This window comes from Sinohyriopsis cumingii, chromosome 10 (assembly GCF_028554795.1).
Source record: "Sinohyriopsis cumingii isolate HCF-2022 chromosome 10, ASM2855479v2, whole genome shotgun sequence".
Lineage (NCBI taxonomy): Eukaryota > Metazoa > Mollusca > Bivalvia > Unionida > Unionidae > Sinohyriopsis > Sinohyriopsis cumingii.
In genome coordinates, this window is record NC_142970.1 from 110,701,532 (window position 1) to 110,723,991 (window position 22,460).

Genomic DNA, 22,460 nt, shown 5'->3' on the forward strand with positions numbered 1-22,460 from the left:
CCTTGTTTGTCCCGGTATTCGTAGCCGTAATTTTTGGGACCGCCACTGACAAAACTTAGAATCTTGTCGTCGGGATGCTCGTCTGTCCAGGCTCCTAAACGGTCTCCTTCGATGTTAGGGTGCTGTTGACTCGGGTGATGGATGTAAATGCAACTGTCCGTGTCAAAGTACAGGACGCGTTCCCCTAACAGTTCTAAAGCTTCGTACAATTTTAAGCGAGCATGGGCTGTCACGTAAGCCGCAATGATGACATTTCCAAAAGGGTCGTCTTGTACAAAGTCCAGATCTTCTTCGTAATTGACCAAGATCAAATCCTCACGAACGACGTCTACGTGTTTCATGTATTTTGGTTTTGTCGTGAATCATCTGGAAGTAGCGGGAAGGTTCTGTCAAATACTCCGTCTTGGGTAAACACGGTCGTTGTGCCATTTTACCCCACAAGCAATTTAACATCACTTTGGCAAACGATCGCCTGCCTTCGTTTTTCTCGATGTGGTCTAAAGAGATGCCTTCTTGTTCATAGTATTTCTCTTTGAATTGTATTTGGTCTTCGGGAGTGTGACACCAGGAAGGATAGCCACTGGCTTCTTGTTTCAGTTTCAAAAAGGCATCCACGTAGTCGGCGAAAATGCCTTTCTGACTGGGATCACACTTGTGGTACTGTTGTGTCTTGGGAAAGTGGCAAATTTCGTACACTTCTAACAGTTGGTATCCCATGTCCAGAGCTTTGAACAATTCTACGCTGACCCAGGTTCCCGTCAAGGCACGTTCTTCCTGGGTGTGCTGACAAGGCTGATGTTGGTTGCACGTTTCGGCACAAGTACGGCACAAGGTTAACATCAGTTTGCCTTGACAATGGTGAGGTAAGACGGGATGGTATAGGTTCGTGGGAGGCAAAACTTTACACTTGATCAAGCCTTCGTATTGTCGAATGTTTTTCAGGTCGATGTGTTCCGTCAACAATTGCGGGTGCCCTACAGGAAAGCGACAATATTTGCACACGTAGGGATACAGCGAACACACGTCCAAGTATTTGATTTCTTCTCCTTTCTCTTCGTCGGCTTGGTACAGCAAACAGGTGGCATTGGTCCTTCCTCCGTACAAACTATCCCTCGGGTTCAGCGGGTCCATGAACTGGTAACTTTCCACGAGGCGTTTAAACTCGGGATCGGTTTTCATACGGTGATCGTACTCGTGTTCCCACATTTCCACCACTTGGTATCCTTCCTGTTCCAACTTTAGGCGTCGCTGACAAGTGTGCTGGTACAAGTCTTCCATGGTTCGTTGTAAAAACTGATTTTTAGTGCTACGATCAGGGTAACAGACGGGACATCCATGAAATAAGCAACCGTTAAACTCGTACACGATCTTTGGATTTTCTAAGTCCCAGCCATCGACCGAATACGTTCCGATGGTCTTTTCACCCCTTCCGTTGCGGGCATGCTGAATCCATTTGTCTTCCTTGTCGCACAAGTAATGTAACCAACGTAGGGCTTTGACCGAGTATTGACGTTTGACATAGTGGGTCGTTTGAGGGCTGATGACAGCCACGGTGTTTTCAGGCATGAATTGTTGTCGATACACTAAGGAACACGCTTTGGCAATGGTGCAAGCTTCTTTCAAAGGATCGACCCCTCCGTGTTCCATGAACAGTTCTCGAAATTTTCCACAGCAACGCCGTAAAATGTCCACGTCGGAACGACAATACTTTAGCATTTCTTCTTGAAAGTCGAGAGGGTCAGAGGCGTGAGCTTGGTACCAAGCGTAGAAAGCTTCTCGTTGTTCGGTACGCATGTTGTCGGGGTCGTAATAGTGACCCTCAGGTAAATGGGGTAGAACGGCATGTTGATTGGCTTCCGTATTGAAAAAGTGTGGAAAGTACCCTTTAGCCATTTCTGTCAATCCAAACGTTTTAGGCATTCGACTCAAAGGCATGGCCAAATAGCTCATCGAATCTTTAAACTGTACTTGTCCCACTTGCATGAAAATGATTTTGGCTCCGTTCAAAGTCACTTTAGGACGCTCGGTGCCTTGTTCCGTATAGTATCTCAAAAGAAACTGTCCATCGTATCCGGAGAAATTGTGAGCCATCACCGTGGCATGACGATGACAATCTCCCTAACGTTCGATGTCCTCTTGGCTCCACGTCTTGTCGATGGGGTCTAAGACCCATCGGGCGAAATCGGCTAACGTGTTCGGTCCCCGAAAGATTTTTTCACCCCCTCCAGGAATCTTGCTGCAGTGAGGGCAATGACTGAAAATAGGTTCTTGAATGCATTCTCGCACGCTCGATGAGCCACGCAGAAATTTGGAATGTGAATTCCGGTCTCTTGCATGCATTCGAAATCGAAAAAGATGAAATTGCCTTTCTTCTTGTGACCGTCCTCTTTGGTGTTCCAAGTCCACGATGTGGTGACAAATGTGACATTTTTTCTTTCCTCGACATACGTGTGCCTGGGCATTATTGGTAAGTATGCCTTGTCCACACGTAGGGCACAATCTCAGCAGTTGACAAGCACATTTCTTCTGTGAACCTTGCGTCTTCAAATGCTGTTGGTAACAGGTAGGGCTGACAAACGTGCGCAGACAAATTGAGCAAGGCACTGGTCTTTCGCTCAGACAGGGTGGAGAGGCCAGACATCCTGGGCATTTCGATCCACAATGTTTGTGTTGCTCTCGATTATTATAACCACGGTCACATTTCTCACAATAATAAACATATCCCAGGAATCCGGTGATGGTGGTAATGGTATCGAAATGGTCATCGTGATAATAAACATGAATGTATTTTCCATCCTTAAAATCTTGGCCTCGAAACAACAGAGGCCCACGCATTTCTTGAGGGTGCACTTTCAAGGTGTAGCGAGGAGCTAGGACATCTTGCAATTTTTGCATGTCAGGAATGCCACAGGGTGTGTTTTTGGACAGTCCGGCTTGTTGTAACAGGAGTTCTGCTTCGTTTCGTTGTTTGGCTCGGTCGGATTGTTGAATAGTTCTCCAGGTTCTTTTCCATTCTACCGTGTCGTTCCTGTTGGCATAGGTTCGTCCCACCACGATGGCACGGGCTAAACACATCTGGTCATGAGGGATGTGAATTCGGACGAGACTTGTTTTGGTGTTGCGAAGGTCGTCCACCAATAACATCTTTTTGCGTCCAGTCCCTTGAGGAGGAGAGACGTGGGTCATGTCCAGTGTGGCTTTTCCATCGGTGATGTCAAACTGGTCATTAGATTGTTGTACGTGTTGAATCTTGTCCATGACTTTGGAAGCGGTCAATTCTGCAGGGGTGCTAAACTCGATCCAAACAGTTGATTTCAAACCGTCGTGTTGTATGGAAAGTCTCAAGCGATCGTCTTCTTTGGGTTGACATTGTCGCTTGAGTATGGTGAGCAAAGAATCCCACACCCCAGTGATAAACACTTCTGCTTTCTCTAACGGCACTTCAGCCTTGAAATCTTTAAAATTCACCGTGTATTTGTAAGCCGTGGTTCTAAATTTTCTAGAGGAGCGCTTTTCCGTCTCTCGAATGGAATAGTATTTTTCAGGGTTGACTAAGGGTGGCGAACTTGGTTTAGAGGGTTCGGATTCTGGTTCACTCTTGTCCTCTTCAAAATCACTGGCATGAATTTGTGCCAAGATTTCAGCCCTGGTACGAGGCGATAGATCACGTTTCTGCCTTTTACTTTCTTCTTCTTTCTTCTCGAATGAATAGGATCGTTTCATCTTGAGTGAAAGACGTCAAATGACTGAAGTTTAAACACCATAGACTAATTTATAGTCATGGCAGACCAGCGTACATAAAAGGGTGTGTGTCTTGTCCTTTCACTATTTATTTCACTCTCAAGCTGTGCACAACGATGGAAGAGACTAGCCAAATCGAACGTTTCGTCAGAGCTTTGTGAGGGGTCATTAGAAAATTCTCTTCAGACCAGCCTACGGACTACTCTCCTTCCTTTCGAGATAAAAGTCAAGATACTTGCTATATCTGTCAGAAGAAAGGTCATTGGTCTTCAGAGTGTCCAGACCTCAAAAAAGAAAAAAAGGGCTAAAAAAGACAGAAGTCAAGATACCTGTTATTATTGTCATGAAAAAGGAAATGGTCTCCAGATTACCCAGAAAAGAAACAAGAGGAGTCAGAAAAAAAGAGGAATTCTTCAGAAGAAGAGAGGGATTCTTCAGAGGAATAGAGGGATTCTTCAGAGGAAGAAGAGGAAGAAAGAAGACAATTCTATTTACAAGAGGCAAAGAAACAGGAGAAGAAAAGAAGAAGGGAAGAAACTGAGGAGAAAGAAGAGGAAAAGACGGTGAAGAAATTCAAAAAACAGAGAGACTAAACAAGGAGAAAGAAGAAGTAAATGAACTTTATATTAAAGTGTTCTGTTCTGAATTGGATTGTAACAATGGACAAAAGAATAAATTAATTATATAAGGTAAGTGTCTTTGAGTTATGATTTTAAAATAAGAACGTACACTCAAGCACTCATACAAAAGCACGTACTATAGGGGTAAAATGTTTCTTTTTTTTGAGTTATTGGCAATTGAAAGTGTATCTCTTTTTGAGAGACGTGGGTGGCCCTGAAAAGGGCCTTTTTGGTGTAGGGGGTGAGTTTAATCAATCAACTTTAACTGCCTTAAGCCTTTGCCACGGCCGAGGCCTACCTCTGGACTGCGTACTGTTGATGATGATGATTGGGTTGAAATCACTAAGGGTGGTACGAAAGGCTTAGTCACATGGTTGACGTGTTTAGCTCGGGAAGGTCGTATTCTCTTCGGTCGTAATAAAGAAGTCTGATACATTTGTTTCAGACGTCTTAACTCCGCTAAAATGTCCAACAGTACCGTGACCGTTTGATTTTCACCCTCTTGTTTCTTTGCTCTACTTCTTCTTGCTGTTGTTGCTGTTGTTTTTTTCTTACCTCTTCTTCTTGCTGCTGTAGGAGAAAAGCTTGTTCCGCTTCCTTTTGTCGTTGTATAAATTTCTCCAATTCTTCTTTCTGTCTCTGTCTAAAATTCTCCACTTGCGGTAATGAAGAAGGTAACGAAGGTTCCGGAACAAATTCTTGCGAGGTAAGAAAATCCACAGAATCCCAATTCACCTCTTCTGAAAGTAAATCCGGGTTCCCTTGGGCGGTCTCCTCTGCTGTTGCACCCCAATGGATCGTTTTCTGAGTTTCCGTCATGTTGAATCATTGTCGCATAGATTGACTGTACACAAGCGCTAGCGAATCTATATAGACCACGTGACGTCACAGACTGCTCTCTTCGGATTGGATGCGGGCTGACTGAATTTTGTAACGCGTGTTCGGATTGGTGAATGAACTCAATCCGTTTCAATCCTTCCTCTATCTATAAACAAGCGCAGTTCACTGCATTGATTCACCTGTTCTCGTCGCTTCAAGAAGTGGACCACAGTCGAATCATCCACCCTTGTGTCTTCCATGATGTTTAGGACAGACATGCTCATGTATGTCCGGTCCAAGTGGACCGTTGTCGACAAGTCAGACACCAGTCTGTGGATACGAAGCGTGTACGTAGAAAGACAAGGTTGCCTCAAGAGGACACTGATTTATGGCCCTCGAGTAAGACGCAGCTTGAGGACAAGAAGATGCCGCAGATGCCCTTTATGTTAATGGATACATTAACATAAACCCAAAGGCCATTTTCAGGGCCACCCATATTTCGCTAAAAGAGAATGACTTTCCATTGCCTACCCCTTTTTTTTAAAAAAATTTTTATTTTTAAAAAAAAAAAAAAATCCCATTTTCTATTTTCCTTGACGCTAGACAGTCCCACGATTTTTCTCCATATTCAATTCCTCTTGACGCTAGAGTGACCCAGGGTTTTTCTCCATGTTAAATTCCCCTTGACGCTAGAGTGACCCACGATTTTTCTCCATGTTAATTTTCCCTTGACGCTAGAGTGACGGGGGGGGGGGGTCTGTAATGCTAATTCCCATTGACGCTAGGGTGACCCACTTCACTACTATTAGTTCTTTCAGACTGACATAACATGTACATGAACATTGCCGGATTAAACCGTGTGGATGCCCTAACGCCATTAGGCAGTCGAAACCTTGGGTAACCCTCGACAACTATCTCCTAATGTGTTTTATCGATACTATTTTGATCCGTTGTCGCGGGGCCTCTAGGCCGCTGCCTACTGTGCCTATTTGGTAATCGCACTGTAGATGTATGCATCACATGTAACAATTATCAGTATATCGTCATTAGCTGGATCAACATATATCAACATTTACCAATATATTTACTTATTAATGAAATGTATTATCAATTTGTTAAAGAAACTTATTTTGGGACTGAGAAATGTCAAATATGATGACAAAACCGCAATGGGATATCGTTTGTGTTCCTGTGAAATATTCCTTGAATATAATGAAGTATTGCTGTTACGGTCGAGTTCAATTAGGATTATCTATGACGTCAAACGATTGGTATGTTTACAACAGCTATATGTACCACACGGATGAAACTCGTGATTACAGTAATGTCATGCCATATATAACGAACAATTACTTCCTAATAGACCGCTTCAATGGCCTAGTAGTTAAAGCTTCCGCCTCGGAAGCGTGAGGTCGTGGCGCTCATCATTAAGAGGTTAGTATTAGGACTGGTCGGCCTAGTGTCACGATAATGTCTGCGGCATGATGCCCCAGTGCTAGACATCACTATAAACTGCCACACTGCATATATCGCAGCGATATGACTGACAGATTGTTAAAGCTATGTTAAAAATCCAAATTACACACACACACACACACACTTCCTAATCAGACAATCGTGATGATAAAATATGGCATGATGCATTTTTTTCTTACAACACTGAACATCTACTAGGTTTGGAATTCGTCACAAAATCGGTTCTCGTGTGCATAACAGCATATTTGAATTACAAGAGAAACGTAATTCATTTCTTAATGTGCTTATGTTTATTAAGGAAATTATTTTACAAGAAGCATCATTCTAAGTGTCTGAAGTATGATGTTTATATAACTGTAGTGTAGACAAACTGATCTCATGAAGAAACGATGCATTCAGAGATTCCCCAACGCTTTTACTTATCTAATTCATTTTACGTAATCTACATACAGTATTAGATAGCGCCCCGACAAAAGAGCGCAAGACAAAAGAGCGCCGACAATAGAGCTCCGACAAAAGGGCGCCGACAAAATAACTCCAGACACAATAGCGCAGGCGATACAAATACTATAATATTACAAGATTCTAGAGATTAGGGTATGACAGCTGTTTGCGTTTCCTTTGTCTTTCTATTGTACTTTGCGATGCGGTATGTGATGGTATCTGATGTGCAACTTCCATTGAAATTCCTACTCTAGTTTTGTTGTGTAATCTGCCTCGGTTCTTCCACCCCTTCCACTGCTCGTCCACGTATAGCAGACACAATCTTCATTGCTTCGTTTCTAGCTGGATCCTGATCGTGATTGTGTCCCAATGATGCCAGAACGTTGTCGTTTAACACTTTCATCCTTCCACTACAACCATCATTCATGCAGCATCTCCATGACGTACTTCCATCAGCATTTTCTTTGTCTTTGCGATATCTGTAGCCGTCGACCAATAATATAATATTTCCTATCTGTGATTCGATCTTATCCATGTTTATGCACTAAGAACTTTTACAAATAAAGTTTGTACTACATATATAGGCAAAATGACATAGTTGATTCTTAGCTCATTAATTAACTTCTACCCAAAACTTTGAAAAGAAACTAAACCTTATTGCGCTTAATTTTCGGCGCTCTTTTGTCGCACAAATGTCCTGGGCATCACCATCATAAAGCGTTATTTATGCCAAAAATTTGTTAACTGCACAAGCAGGGTATAGATCGGGGATAACAATCTCATCAGGATCAACAATTTTGCACAAAAAGGTCTTGTCAGTTAAATGTGGATTAACCAAAAGCTTCACCATCTACTAGATCATTGCCAAGTGATAAACGAATGCCTCAATAGATAAAGATGTAATTGAACATACTGTAAAATTCTAAGTGTGATGGAGAGATACATTAACAAAACTTCACTCTACCCCCTGAATAAGAACATTTTCAATATAACAAGATTATTCGGTGAAAGACAATGTACCTGATTATAAAATACTCTGAGAAGCTCCTGTGTTTCTTAACATTTTAATAGACAGAGGCTCGGCAGAATAACCATTAAGCTGTATAAAGCTGTTGAATATGAAGAGCTCATAATTCCAATAATAAAATTAGACTGGGATTTAATTTGCCCAACAGGAGTATTGCATGACATTTTTAACACAAACAGCATTCGGGATAGCTCTTTCGTTATTCTGTTGCTAATTTATCAGCCTGTAACAACCATAGATAACGTGCTCTTTCTTTCAATACAACAAGTGCACGTTGGAAGGAATAAGGATTTCTGATCAGTTTTATCAGAAGAGTGGTTTCTAAAAGTTGTACCCGATTGAGATTTGAAATATTCACACGAGACTGAGATGATTGCTTTACCTAAAAAGTGTCGAGAAAAAGACTTATTGACCACTTAAACTTTGCAGGTCAAGGAATAATTATGAGCGGTACTAACAGCATTTTTCAGAGTTTCCTACTCTTGCGAATGAATGTATGTATTGATATTACGGTGCAAGCTATTATTAAACTCTTTGTTAAAATTAATATGATTTGTCTGACGTTATCGTAATCTTGAACAACCTTTTAGCATCTACACCACAAATCAAACAATTGTTTCTTTTCCTTTTGCTGTTTCAACATGGGTTAATATTATGTTTTTTTTTGCTACAACTTCTAAACCTTTTTCTCAGGCACCATATCATAATCCTTAGATATATAGTCCTTTAGCACATCGTAATCAGCAATTCGTTGTGCTGATAGTGACGTATAAACTTCAAGTGTTTTGCCAAACAATGCACATTGTAATAAGCTTGATGCTCTCAAATCACGTTTCTCGAAGTAACGAAAGTATCGATGTATTTTTTTCTTCTTTAAAAGTGTGTACTAACTGAATATTTATAGTTACTTCCACTGACCTTGAGTGTAATAGGAAGGGGATAGAATCTTCCCCGCTTGACATTTCAAGTTTTTATTAAATTTCAATTGCATCCTCACGCTTCTGCATTTGCCTCGAATTTTCAATCTCTGAATTTATATTAATCATTTCTTCTTCTGTGTCTCCCTTTTTTACCTCTATCCTCTCATTCATTTTTATTGTGCATTTCCGTTATTTCTTTCTGAAGCTTTTGCTGTCTTATTTTTACTTCCATCTGTTTTATTTAAAACTGCAATTTGTTTAATTTCCTATCAATACCAAATGCAGACATACTAATCAAAGCTAAATCTATTTTATCAAGATATTCTTTTCAACAAAATATTGAACCAAAATAGTGGGGTTTTTTCTTGCTTTGAAAGAAATAAGCCTTCGCTTTATAAAGATCATTATATTTTGCAAGCTCAAATAAAAGCGTCATATTTCAAGGATTAGAACCCTTCCTGGTTAGAATTTGAACTAGATGTCTCCACTGTGTTGACATTGTTGGTTGGTTTCACTTAAGAGTTCTCCAATACGTGAAATTAAAATGACAATGACTAAGACAATTCTGAATCACAGTGAACTTCAAGTAACTCAAAGCATTTTTTTAAAAACGATTTTCCCCCAATTAGTAGACAACAATACATTTGTTTCTTCTTTTACCAAAGATGTTTTTGTTTTATTTCCCAAATAGCATAATGTCTGGCATGTTCAAGCAACTCTTCTATTTCAAAGACTCTAACCCTTCATGGGTAAAATTTCATTTAAAAGTTCTCCTGCTTAGAAGACATTGTGGAAGCGTCATCGTATCATTAATGATTATTTAAAACGTGTACCATTAAAATCTTTACCAGGGAGAGTACAAACCCAAAAATAAGCTAAATTTAACTTTTCTATGCAAGTTTTAACTTCTCTTAAAAATATTTTGGAAAATGTTGCATTCGGGATGAGCAGCAAAATTCGGTTCCGACTGTAGGAACATAAATGAAGTAACCTTTATAGCAAAACTAACACGTTGAGAAAACTTCAACCAATATTTAAATTCTCTAAGTTACAAAATCAACAATTTAAGAGAAACCTATAGTATTGCGAATTAAGTCAAACATAATCCCAAAGGTTATATCACGGTGCCCAGAGTATTGTGTTCCTAATGAATTCCAATGATGATCTGAATTGTCTGATATAACAATATCCTTGAATGTACCGACATGCCGATAGTCCTGATATATCACAATACTATAATCCAGAATGCGTTTTATATGGGTACTGAATTATATAAAAATTGCGTTCTATGCCAAAAGATGAGGAGCACTTCGTAATTCCAAAGAATAATTTAGATATATTTTCCTCTCAGGTTATAAGGAACGCAACTAAAATTAATTTCACAAAGGCGGATGTTATAATAGGAATGCACAATTATGCTGAAAGCAGACTTTTTTAAAAACATATAATAATATTAGAGGACAAGGATGAGGCTTCTAACAAAGTTATAAAGACAAAATGATATTTAAATACGTTTATTAATATTATCTTCAAGTGTAATTTGCATTCATGTAAGAGGCGTCATGTAAGGGCATTATGTAAGATGTGCGAGTCGGCAACAGACAGTTTATACCACGATGAACTCAGACAAAACAACGTTAAACTCTTATAATTGAAATTGTAATTATTTGTTATGTTATTTTGTTTGCATCATTAAAAAACAGAAATCTTTATTGAGAAGTAATAATTGTTTGTGCTTTTTCTGTTACGTAGCTATTTATAGCACTTGGGATGTCCAGCTTGATCGCAATGAGGTCATCATAATATCAGTACTTCAACCAATGGAAGCCACATGTTTTCAATTATTTTTTGTTTGTTTGTTAGAATGTTGTTTTTCATTAATGCTTACTTCATGTCTGCATTAACTGGCGGTGTTTATCTTATGCTGTACACGTGACTATATTTATAGAAGTGGAAAAGTAGTTCTCCTTACAGTTCATACAGAAATGAACGCAATTCGTTTTGATCACGTGGTAACATTCTGACCATGAAAATGTTACTCTCCTGTACCAGCTACTGGCATTGCAATTATGAATAAATGTTAATCATGTAGATATACATGACAATGCTAATATATACAATGGTGCTTAATGCTAATATACGTCAAACCATTTTACAATTAAATGTTTGCATACATGTGAAGTACAAATGGACATACTCCTTGACGATTAGCATGTGACATTTGTCCCAGATGAGATTATTGATGCTAACAGAGTGATGTTGTCCAAGATGATTTTCAAATGAATCATCACTGTTAAAAAATGTAGCAAGCAAATGTAGTATGCAAACATACAAACATTTATTTCGTCCTCCTGAGAGACATTTTATTACAGAGTTTGAACGGACTCTGTACTGTGGCCCAGGTCAAGTCAGAATGAAGTGTTACAATTAAGCTACACTTAAGAGTACGTTCATAAAATAGCAGCATATTTGCTTAGTAGCAGATTCCAAACTAGTTACTACTACTACTGATACTTCTACTACTACTTATGCTACTACTACTACTACTACTACTAAAAATAATAATAATATTCCTAACACCATGAGATGGATATACTAAATAAATGTCTTCCTGTAAAATACTCAGCGGCGAAGTATATTCATTTAAAACTGTTCTGTATATCAATTTTATGTGTCTTTTAATAATGTATATATTTTTGCCACATCGAGACCATTCATATTCAGGTGACAGCTACGTGTGGAATGATACAAATCATTCTTCCCACGCTGTTTATTATAATCCTCTCGACGATGATATCAAGTACTCAATAACAGCCATACACTGACCAACTGACTCATACAGAAAATTAAAACTTAATTAACCTTTTAAACGTTACGGTTGTAAAGCTCATTGATAAGTATTTTAGAGTGTGAAGTTCTATGTGACTCCCTGTTAGTCGTTGGGGTGGGATGCTCCCAATATTTACTGAGGAATTCCCACCCTGGCTCGTTTTTGTAGGAAGTGAAATTAGTGATAGAGAGAGGTAAAGCTCCGAGCCCCCAGTCAGCAATACCGACAATTAAATTATTAAGAACACAAGGGTGAAATCCAAAAGAATAACAATTTAATACATAATACAAATTAAACGATATTAAGTTCTCAATCAATTTGCTTCCTCTCGACCATGTGACAACCTATTTCATCAGGTGATTTTAGTGTGAGATGGCTTTCCCCTGTACTTGGTTTCTACTCATCTGAGTTTACTACGCCAATTGCTTTCCTCCTTCCGGCGATCTCCGATTCTTCCTGTCCTCCTCTCCTTTTGTCTTCCTTTCTCCTCCTCCTTTTCTTTCTCTCTTTCCTTCAACGAGGCTTGTTCCCCGCCTAATTCGATTCTCTATTTCTCCTTCCGGCGTTCTCCGCCTATTTCCATCCTGTCTCTCTGAGACTCGGGACTTCACTACTCTGTCCCCAAAAGCTTCCTACGAAAAACATAAGGACGTTAACATTTGTGTTAGCCATCTCGCTCACACTAAATCAACAATCAATCAATCATCAGATCAAGGTTATCGACATCTTTGGTCACGCATTCATGCACATCGAAAAACACACACGTTCTTATAGAAACAACGCTGCAATAAGAGCGGTATCCTACTTATCATACAGAAATCAATAAATTGCGTCACATCTATATATATATTCTTAATCTCATTATTCTCAACAATATCACAAGAATCCGACGCATTTCTGAACATTACACTCCAACAAGTGTACACAAATATTCAAATATTCATATTATTTAAATTTACACACTGCAGCCATTTTACAAGCTACCATTTAATTCACAATGGCAAAATCTAGAATATCACATGAATAAATACACTAGTTTACTACGAAGTAACTAAATAGCGAAATACAATATTAATTCTGACGAGCGAGCAATCTACATAATCATAGCTCATTTCTCAAGTACGCATGTAAATTAAACAATACAAGCGTAATTCTACGTGCTAACGATTCTAGTTAGTAAATATACAAACTGCACTTAATTACAATCACAATGCCGCAACATTCTGCAACAATCGAGCAAATAACTCGCTGACCTTTACGAAGCTTTCTGTCCTTATAATGTACTAAGAGTTTTCCCGCCAAATCACGAGTGGCTCCCTCGGAGTGAGTATATTCTGCTTTACCAGTACGACGGCTTACGAATCACTAATTCGTTATCAGTTCAAATGACTGTTAAGTTCTGATTCGAATTGATGGCCCCACCTTTCCTCAGTTCTGATTGGATATCAATTCTACCCCTCAGGCCATCTGTCAAGCGGAGAGATTTACAATAGCGTTGAGGGTCCTTTGTTCTTAAAACAAAGCTTTTAACATCTATATGCTAGGGTTAACACCTAACGGAGGGTTCTTGTACAAACAAAATCACCGTAACAGTTCAGGGTCGAAATACACATTGCGCTAACCCATTCCTTTGTTCCTGACTTACGTAATCGCGGCCAGGCAAACGTGACATAGAGTGTATCAGTAACATTAAAATACATACTTTTAAGTAAGTGGGTTGTATGGATGAATGATCCGCACAATTTCCAAAAAGATAAAAGTGGTAAACATGTTTTATTGAATGGAATGTATATTACAGGTGTAGAATGGAAAAATTCCCGTAAGGGTTCGAAGTTAGCGCACTGTACTTGTCCTGCCCATTGCTTACCCACGATCAAGGATATGTCAATCCATCTTCTGCAATGGAAATCACCATCATAAATACGCTGAAAAAATGTTTCGTTCTTTTCTGAACTGAAAAAAAAACAAATTGAACAGCTATAGAGATATCCTATATACAATATTCATTGTGTCTGATGGAATAATCAACACCCGATTTGACATTACTCCGAGATGAGGTCATGAAACATTATAGTTCTTGTGGATGATCAATCCCTCGATCATTTGTGTTACATACTAACGAAAAAAATTACTTTTAGACATGTAGTCGGATGAAATATCTGCCTACATTACAATGAACCCAGTTATTCCCCCACCAAATACTTCAGCCTAATTAGTTCGGTATATCGATCGCGAATAATTCTATGGAGCTCGGTAAATAACTTTACACATACCATTCATAATCAAAACACCTTTATTAGCGTTATGTATTTTGTTACGAGAAAAACGTCAATTGTGAAGGAACGTATTTGAGAACCTAAGAAGAGTTTACCTTTGGATGAAATACTTTGATGGAAAGTCCTTATTACACGTCATTTGATTAGCTTAGCATATGAAAGAGACAAGGTTTAAATCATCGCCAGACATGAAAGAAAATGATCTGCTATATTTCTTTAAAATCAAACACGTGAACGAATCAAATGATAGTTATTACTCTTAAGTGCAGTTAAAGGCTCTCTCAGATGTACCAAGGTTGTTGTCTTTACAATAGCAACATGCACTACGTATTTGGAGCTGTTTGGTTCAGTAATGTCGGATTGAATGTAATAAGCTATTGACATACTAGTCATAAATTTCAAAAGCTGACGTTAAATAGGAATGTATGCTTTGAATTTTCAGCCCAGAAATAAACTATGATCTATTTTTAGTTAGAACATTATCAATAAACACTCTTCAGATCAAAAATATTTATGAACTTAGGTCCACATTGACTAAACCATTGAATTAAGCACATAATCTAATATATTTGTTTTTAAAACATTCGTAATATTTATTTATATAATAATTAACTTTTACCAAGGATTACCTATATGTAAGAACAAATAATAACTGAGAATGGCTGAATATATTTCATTTGTGATTATTAAAGAATGCGAAGCCTTAAACAGCACTCACTAGCCGTGGAGTCTACGTATTTCAGGAGGATGAAAGTGATTTAAACGCACAAGTGGCATAGATTCCAATTATATATACACGCATACAAATCTTTTGTCGAGTCAGCACAGTAGATATATTTAATGTGAAAAAGTTTGAAATAAATTCTTTCATTAAGCATTATGAATTACGAACTTCATTTACATTTCTGTGTTTATGAAGGATGCATCTGTTCTATTAAGAAAGAGTGAACCCAGGTATGGATTTTATCTTTAAAAAATCGGCTTTTAAAAGTATAGTGACGTAATAATCACCAGAAATGTTTGCGTAGTCTTTGACGGGGCAGGAGAACCCGCCTATAACCACTTGATGGATTGTGTCCTTTGTCACCTTGTGGGGTACATTCGCCTACGTAAAGATTCATTTATACACATGTATTCATATATACACATATTTACTTATAGTTACTTCGTAGTGAGAAGACCTGGATATGTTGACTTGCATTACGTATTGTTTCGTCTATACGCCAGATTCAGGACAGTGAAAGTGCCTGTCGGTTGTGTAAACGTTACGCAATGGCCTGCTTGCTGATACATTAAAAAGGAATTCTGGTCCGAGTTGAGTCGAGTTGAGACGCTATTGTTTGCTTAGCACTCAGTCAGCGATATTCAGACCGGGAATTCAGATTGACAGATAAGTAAGAAATAACCCTAGGGCAGTTATCGACGAGACCGGGACGTAGCCAATCAGAACGGAGAAATGCAAATTAAGGACAGAGTTTCCCATTACGCTCTTTCGGCTTCATTCATTTAGGAAGATAAATACAGATGGGAATCTCGTAAGTAGAAGATCGCATCGAAGTTAAGAGCCGTTAGATGTACACATAAGTGTGCACTGGTAAAAAAAGGGCGGGAAGGAGTTCTTGTGAAATTCTAGTTTGGAATCAGAACAACAGGCTTCTGAGGTAATATCTCTTTGCCCGAATTCGTCTCACTCTCATAACCAGGGTTGTCGGATAGATGCAATAGTATGTACCTTTTTATTCGAGATTGAACCTTCAAACCTTCAATGTTAGAAACGAAACAGTACAGTTCGATCATGCAGATACTAACGCCTGATGCCCCATTACGACTGGCATGTATGTAGTTTCTTAGGGTAAATATACGTCATTATGGCGAAATATAGCTTATGCCGGTGCTCGGCCTTGACAATGAATCTCGCTATGCCCTTGGCTCATTGGGTTTATGCTATGTACTTATGAATCGGACAACGTATCGGACAACGTATCACTTTTTCTGTAGTAGTTTGGGTGCCAGTTTCACGCAGTCCATCTATGGGGCTTCCCTTGTTGTTACCAGCTTTGCTGTTGGATGGAATGTCACTTTTCCAGAAGGGTCATTGCCTCAGCCGCTATCAAGTAGTTCATGTGGGTGTAATGGAGCTCTTCAGGGTAATACTGGTCAACCTCTCGAATTTATTCATTTATAAAGATGCTTTGTGACTTACCATTTTACGATGCAAGTTGAGCCCAACCGCTGATTATCTGTGGGGTTATCTGGTCTCTAACAATATATTTATTTATACACGTATCAATAGACAAGCTATTATGAGTGACATCATCCGTTCTTCTACTTAACAATCAGAGTAGAATGTAAAAGAATGAGTATTTTAAATCACTAATAAATGCAATTACACCCATATCACCTTATAACTCTATGATCACCATCATAACGAAAGCAAAATCTCTAGCCCCTCCTATAATGGTCCTCCACGACTTTCCCCTCATATTTGAATAAAACAATCAACCCCTTTAGAATATTTATATTCACGATATATTTACCAAGAGTCTAAGAAGATATAAAATTCTTTACACCCACTATAACGTCTCTATCCTCCAATTTAATAACGAACTACTATTTCCTTGACTACTCTCATAATTCCCGTACGTTTATATAAGACTGAAAAAGACAGAAAAGCTGACCAAGATATATAATATAAAGATGTAATGTATATAATTGCGTTGATATTATTTCATAGTATGTTACAAAGAAAATAAAATCAAAGTATTTACAGGTTACTGCATTAGTATGGAAAAATATGAACGAGGATTTCGGATGAAATACTGCACGAGCTTGTGAGTGTAGTAAATGCATCCAACAAAACAAGTTCGTATTTCCCCATACAAATGCAGTAACATTTTTAGTCTATGCTCATTTTTGTTATTCTAACTAAGGCTTACTTATATAAACACAATAAACTATAAAAAACAAAGTAACTCAATGTATGCCGTATTCCAAACTAAATACATAAGCGCAGATTTGTCATTACACAGCAACAACATTATTAATGCGCACATAACTCCGTCCAGATAAATTTGAACTGAGTCGCTCTGTATAAGTGACGAAATAAAATGGCGTTTTTATCTACTTAAATTGCAAGTTGGAGTCATATTGTGAATAAACCTTTCCATGTGATCTAGAATGAATAGATTTTGGCATTGTTTCGATTCTACGAAATTTCGTGATTATGGACTGGATTCATCTGTGCAAATTGTACATGAACTACATGGGATTGAAGCAGCCAGTGTGAAGCGTGTTGTACCTGCAAGTGTGTCTGTTCTGTCATTGACTATTTGAAATTATAATGTGGGGAAAATATGAAGTGTTTCAATTGCACTTATCAAAAAGGCGCTATTGAATTTAATGTTTAATTCATTTTGAGTGCAGTAAGGAGGATGTAATTGCCCTTGGAATATAGTCGAAAGTATAACACAATTTCGAAATGTGTAATCCAGATTGAGACATGGCTCATGTAATTCAGCTTTGCTAAGAAAGTACATTTGGACGCAATTCAGTATGTAAAACAGTAAGTATATTTGTTGCCATTCTTATTACCAGCTAAAAGAGACAGCTTATGCCTCGTAACTTGCATGTTATTTGTAGGTACTCAGCAATGTTATGTAATGTGGCGTCTATCGCCAAAATCCGAAACATTGTATCAAAACAGTTAAAGCGGAATGTAGCAAAGCAGCTGTCATGTAGTAGTCGACGAAACATCTGCTTTAGTTCATTCAGAAACAAATTGAATCAACCAAAACATAAAGATTCTGCTACACGAGTGTACATGATTTGTTTACAAAGTAGTTTCTACTACACTATTGGGCACATGCGTCCTGCACGTGAGTACAGTATGATGTGTGCAATATAGTGAAATACTGAACTTTTCTGACATTGTAAAGTTAACCGAGAAAAGATGAGCATGTAATAATACAACTGTCTGTGTATGCCCTGTATATTCCATGATAATAGGCTGATGCCATGATTATAGATTGTGAAGATATGTTGGGATTCAGTATTGTCTGAGAACGTTTGGTTAAATATGGTACTTGTATTTATGATAATTCAAGTTCATATAATCAACAATATTAAACTGAAAACGACGAATGATGTATCGTGACCAGTCAGTTCTTCAACAGCCACGCCTCTAATATTAGATGCATTCTACAACAAGTTGTAAAAAAGAGAGTTGGTGCACGCTTTGTCCTTTGCATTGATTTTGTGAAATTTCGCCCTTTTTGTGATACCATCATTCTTCAAATTATCTATGTTCTTTTCTCTTTGCGCTTATCACTTAATTTATATTCAATGTCCTCACTAATTTCAATGCTTGAAAACTCTATTTCACAGAAGCTGATTATAAACTGTAGATATTTGACAATTATACAGTCACCTTTAATCGTATATGCTCGTTCTATCTCAGTGCCCCACTGAATCGTAAGAATGGTCTTCATCCCTTATTGAACCTTCTGTTGACACTGATTCTCACCTTCAGTTCGCACTGATTCCAAGCCTTCTAGATTCCTCTCTAGGCTTGCAGGAACACATTGATATTTCTTCAAGGCGCGGTCTCCAGGCCCAGTTTGTTTTCTAGAATACTCACTTATGCCTTGATCTGGGGCTGAACCACATTGAATTATTCATCAAATCTCCCAGTTTACTCCACATCCGATTATCGTCATCATAAGATCAGATTATACTGTAACCTAATCTATCCTGTTTTATGTGCCCTGTTTTTCATCTTCACTGTCAAAAAACTTAACGTTATGTCGAGCAGTCGATGCCTAAGATGGCGGAAGTGCAATAGATTGGTGCTTTTATTCAAAAGTCCAGAATTTAAAGTGTTACCAAGAACACATTTGAGTTATTATGTTCATTGTCTCCGAATATAACGCCACTTTGTTAATGCTATGTATATGCATGTCATGTGAGTTAAGGTTTAAACATAAATGATGATAGTTATATACGTTTAAATGTTATTTTGTGAAGAAGACACACATGTACGCATATATATATATATATATATATATATATATATATATATATATATATATATATATATATATATATATATATATATCTTTTTTTAAGGAAGTACATCCGTCGAATTGTTTTCATTGGCCCAATCGCCTTCCTATCGACATCGTCGTTCGGAGGACTGTACTCCAGATCATATTGGCGTCCGATTTACTGCAGACCGACAACCAGTGGAATTATTCTTACAGAGGAATTACGATCTTAATGTAAACGCTCCTTTGTTTGTCAGCAAGAATGGGATCATTGCTCAGGAAACTCTAAACGATTCGGAGGTAAAATTATGTTTAGTCCCTCTTCTGTCCATGATTTTAAGTGGTACGCAGATTACCGTCACCCGTAAACAGAAACTGTTCTTAGCATTCGTGTTGAAGTCCAGTCGTATTAACAGTACAGCTCGGATTTTTTCTGTTGGATTGCTTCACATCGTCTTGTTATGGATCAAGTGAATACATGTATAAGTAGGGATTTTATAAATAAATAATTCTTTCCTGTTTTAGATCTTTCTGTGTAAGTCCCTTTTGTATTCAGAGTTTACAGTTGTGGTGAACTCAAATATTCGAGAGAAAATATTTTTTTAACATACTCTTTGCAATTACTAAAAATGAATTTCACTTCTGGATTAATACATCATTTTGCATTTTTGTGAACACACTCAAAGACGGTTTGCATTGCACCATCATTATATGTCACCACATTCAAGACTATTGGGGTATTAATTCAGACCTGTAATAGGATTCTTATTATCATTTGGAATTGAATTGACAATATGGTTGGTGTAACTCAAATTTTCACTTTGTGTTGTAAGTAAATGACTGAAATACCTATTCATATTAAATACTTATTATTCAGCCAAATTCAATTTCAATTTAATGTATATAGAACTGCAAAGAATAATACGCTTTTTCTAATATACCCTGATAATAAAATGTGTAGAACATTCTTGATCTCAGACAAGCTAGCAAATAGGTGGATTCCATCATTAGTTGTACATATCAAATGAGTAAATTGCATGCACATGTACATAAAGAGTGATGTAAAAGTGTGATCATTTGCAAATTGTATAAATATTTCAGGCGACCGTTGCTAATATCAACTTCAATATTTAATATAATATTATTCAGGTATATAACATATGCCACTTGTTTAAATACCATTTTAATTGCACATAGTTTTAATCTAATAATAGGTGACAGCTGTTGATATTATAAATTTGTTTATTTTCACTATCCCTTGTGCTTCGGATCGTATTTTTAGTTTTGTTTTTTTAGAATGTTGCTGCTTACCATGACTTGGAGACCGGCTCCGCAATTATGGTTGAGTGTATATCAAACACGAGGAAGTATAAGCTGGTAAATAACTTTCGAATAAAGCGCATCATTTGTTTCTGATAACCTATATTATATTATCAGGCCCCTAATTATATACATAATATATTAGAAATAATCTGTACTAACTCTAAGCTCTTGAAGCTTTTGTGCTGTTAAAGTCAATCATGGCCACATGAAACGTGTACTGACATGAAATTATGTCAAAGTGATACAAAATATGCAATTTTGTCACCATTATAATCGATAACACCTATTTAATATTCATGGGCCCTTAATCGCTAAAGAAAGACCACAATTTACGAATATAGCTAACGCCGGCGCAATTGTGTCCGTTCATGAGTAGTCTGTGTGTGTGTGTGTGTAATTTGGATTCTTAACGTAGCTTTTAAAAAATCAGTCATATAACATTGATGTCTGCAGTATTGCAGATTATACTGATGCCTAGCACTGGGGCATTATGTCTCAGTCATGTAACATGATGTTCCACCGAGTCACATTATCCTGATACTAGGCCGGCCAGTCCTAACACTACCCTTTTAATGCTGAGCGCCAAGCGAGGCAGCTGTTAGTATCATTTTTGTAAGACTTTAGAATGATTCGACAGGGAGTCGAATCCACGACCTCTCGCATTAGAGGCGGACACTCTAAGTACTAGGCCACCGGAGTGGCGTTCACGAGTAGTCAACGAATTAAAATAATTAATCGGTCGATAAAAAAGTAAGTTAAAGGTTCGGGTAGAGGACACATTATCGCTGATACACACACAAACAAACAGACACAAAGATTTATTACAGGTTATACTCACATACCAATAATAGTGTTGAGAGTTTAAGTAAAATCATGTGTTCCTGCAATATACTTAATTTACGTGCAAAGGAAGTTGTCATACATATATTCAGGTCTTTTGAGAATATAAAGCATTCACTCAGAAAAACGTTGAGGTTGCATGCAGGGAGACAGGAGAGGTGTGTGACCCAATAGCACACACTTAGCATTTCGGCGAGTGAAAGGTGGATTTAATGTGCAAGAAGAGTTGCTTGACCCCATAGGCCACGCCGTGCGTTTTGGTCTGTGAAGGGTAAATCCATACAATAGGCGTCACCGAGCGCCCTGGCGGGTGAAGATGAGATTCGAAAATGAAAGCGGGAAGGCAAATATATTGTGCTGAATTATAGAACATTAACAATGTTGCCTTGTGGCCACGTTTAGATGTTATTTTGTGAAGAAGACACACATACACGCATATATATATATATATATATATATATATATATATATATATATATATATATATATATATATATATATTAGTGACTGATATATGATACACTGTGTAAATTCATGAGGCAGAATTGAGTAGTGATATCAGGAACAGACAGTGTACGAGTAGGACATTGATAAGTTCGTAATATCATTCAATGTAAGGACTGTTCACTTAAAGGAGAGCTGGACTTGAATCATTTTTTAGTAATCTTATATCATCTATCGTTTCATTTAACATTTTATTATCATCACGAGAGGTAATGTTAGTGGGCAAGTGTGAGTGTGTACGCTATTAATGTTATACGTCAATAAATCAAGTGTGTGGATTTCTTGTTCTTTGTCTTCGTTCTTTGAGTGAGTATAGCCTGTCCCAGAGATTCACCCTCCCCTATCTTAAGCATTTGACTATTTGCCTACGTATCAGGGAGTCCCTGACATTAGGCATACCTGGTAGGCCCAGCAAATAGTGAGCATAATAATTAGGCAACACCCACGTTTATTCAGACTTATAATTGTTTGGTGGAGGTGTAGCCCACTGATAAACAAAATTGTGTCTTCGTGTTTCGTCTTATTTTGTCACGTTTGTTCCTAAAATGTGTCTTTTTCATATAGTCAAGTTTTTCGCAGTCTCCTCATTCCTGTTTGG

General features: G+C 37.8%; 1 protein-coding gene across 3 annotated transcripts in view; it reads left to right on the top strand.

The window, feature by feature from the left end:
• LOC149791020 (uncharacterized) overlaps positions 1 to 22,460 on the top strand; it is a 130,971-nt gene that overhangs the window by 11,620 nt on the left and 96,891 nt on the right. For all 3 annotated transcript variants that reach the window (XM_089972894.1, XM_089972893.1, XM_089972895.1), the window contains exons 2-3: positions 19,278 to 19,495; positions 20,492 to 20,572. In XM_089972894.1, coding sequence (XP_089829020.1) covers positions 19,278 to 19,495; positions 20,492 to 20,572 — 299 coding nt within the window. The remainder of the gene's footprint in view (positions 1 to 19,277; positions 19,496 to 20,491; positions 20,573 to 22,460) is intronic.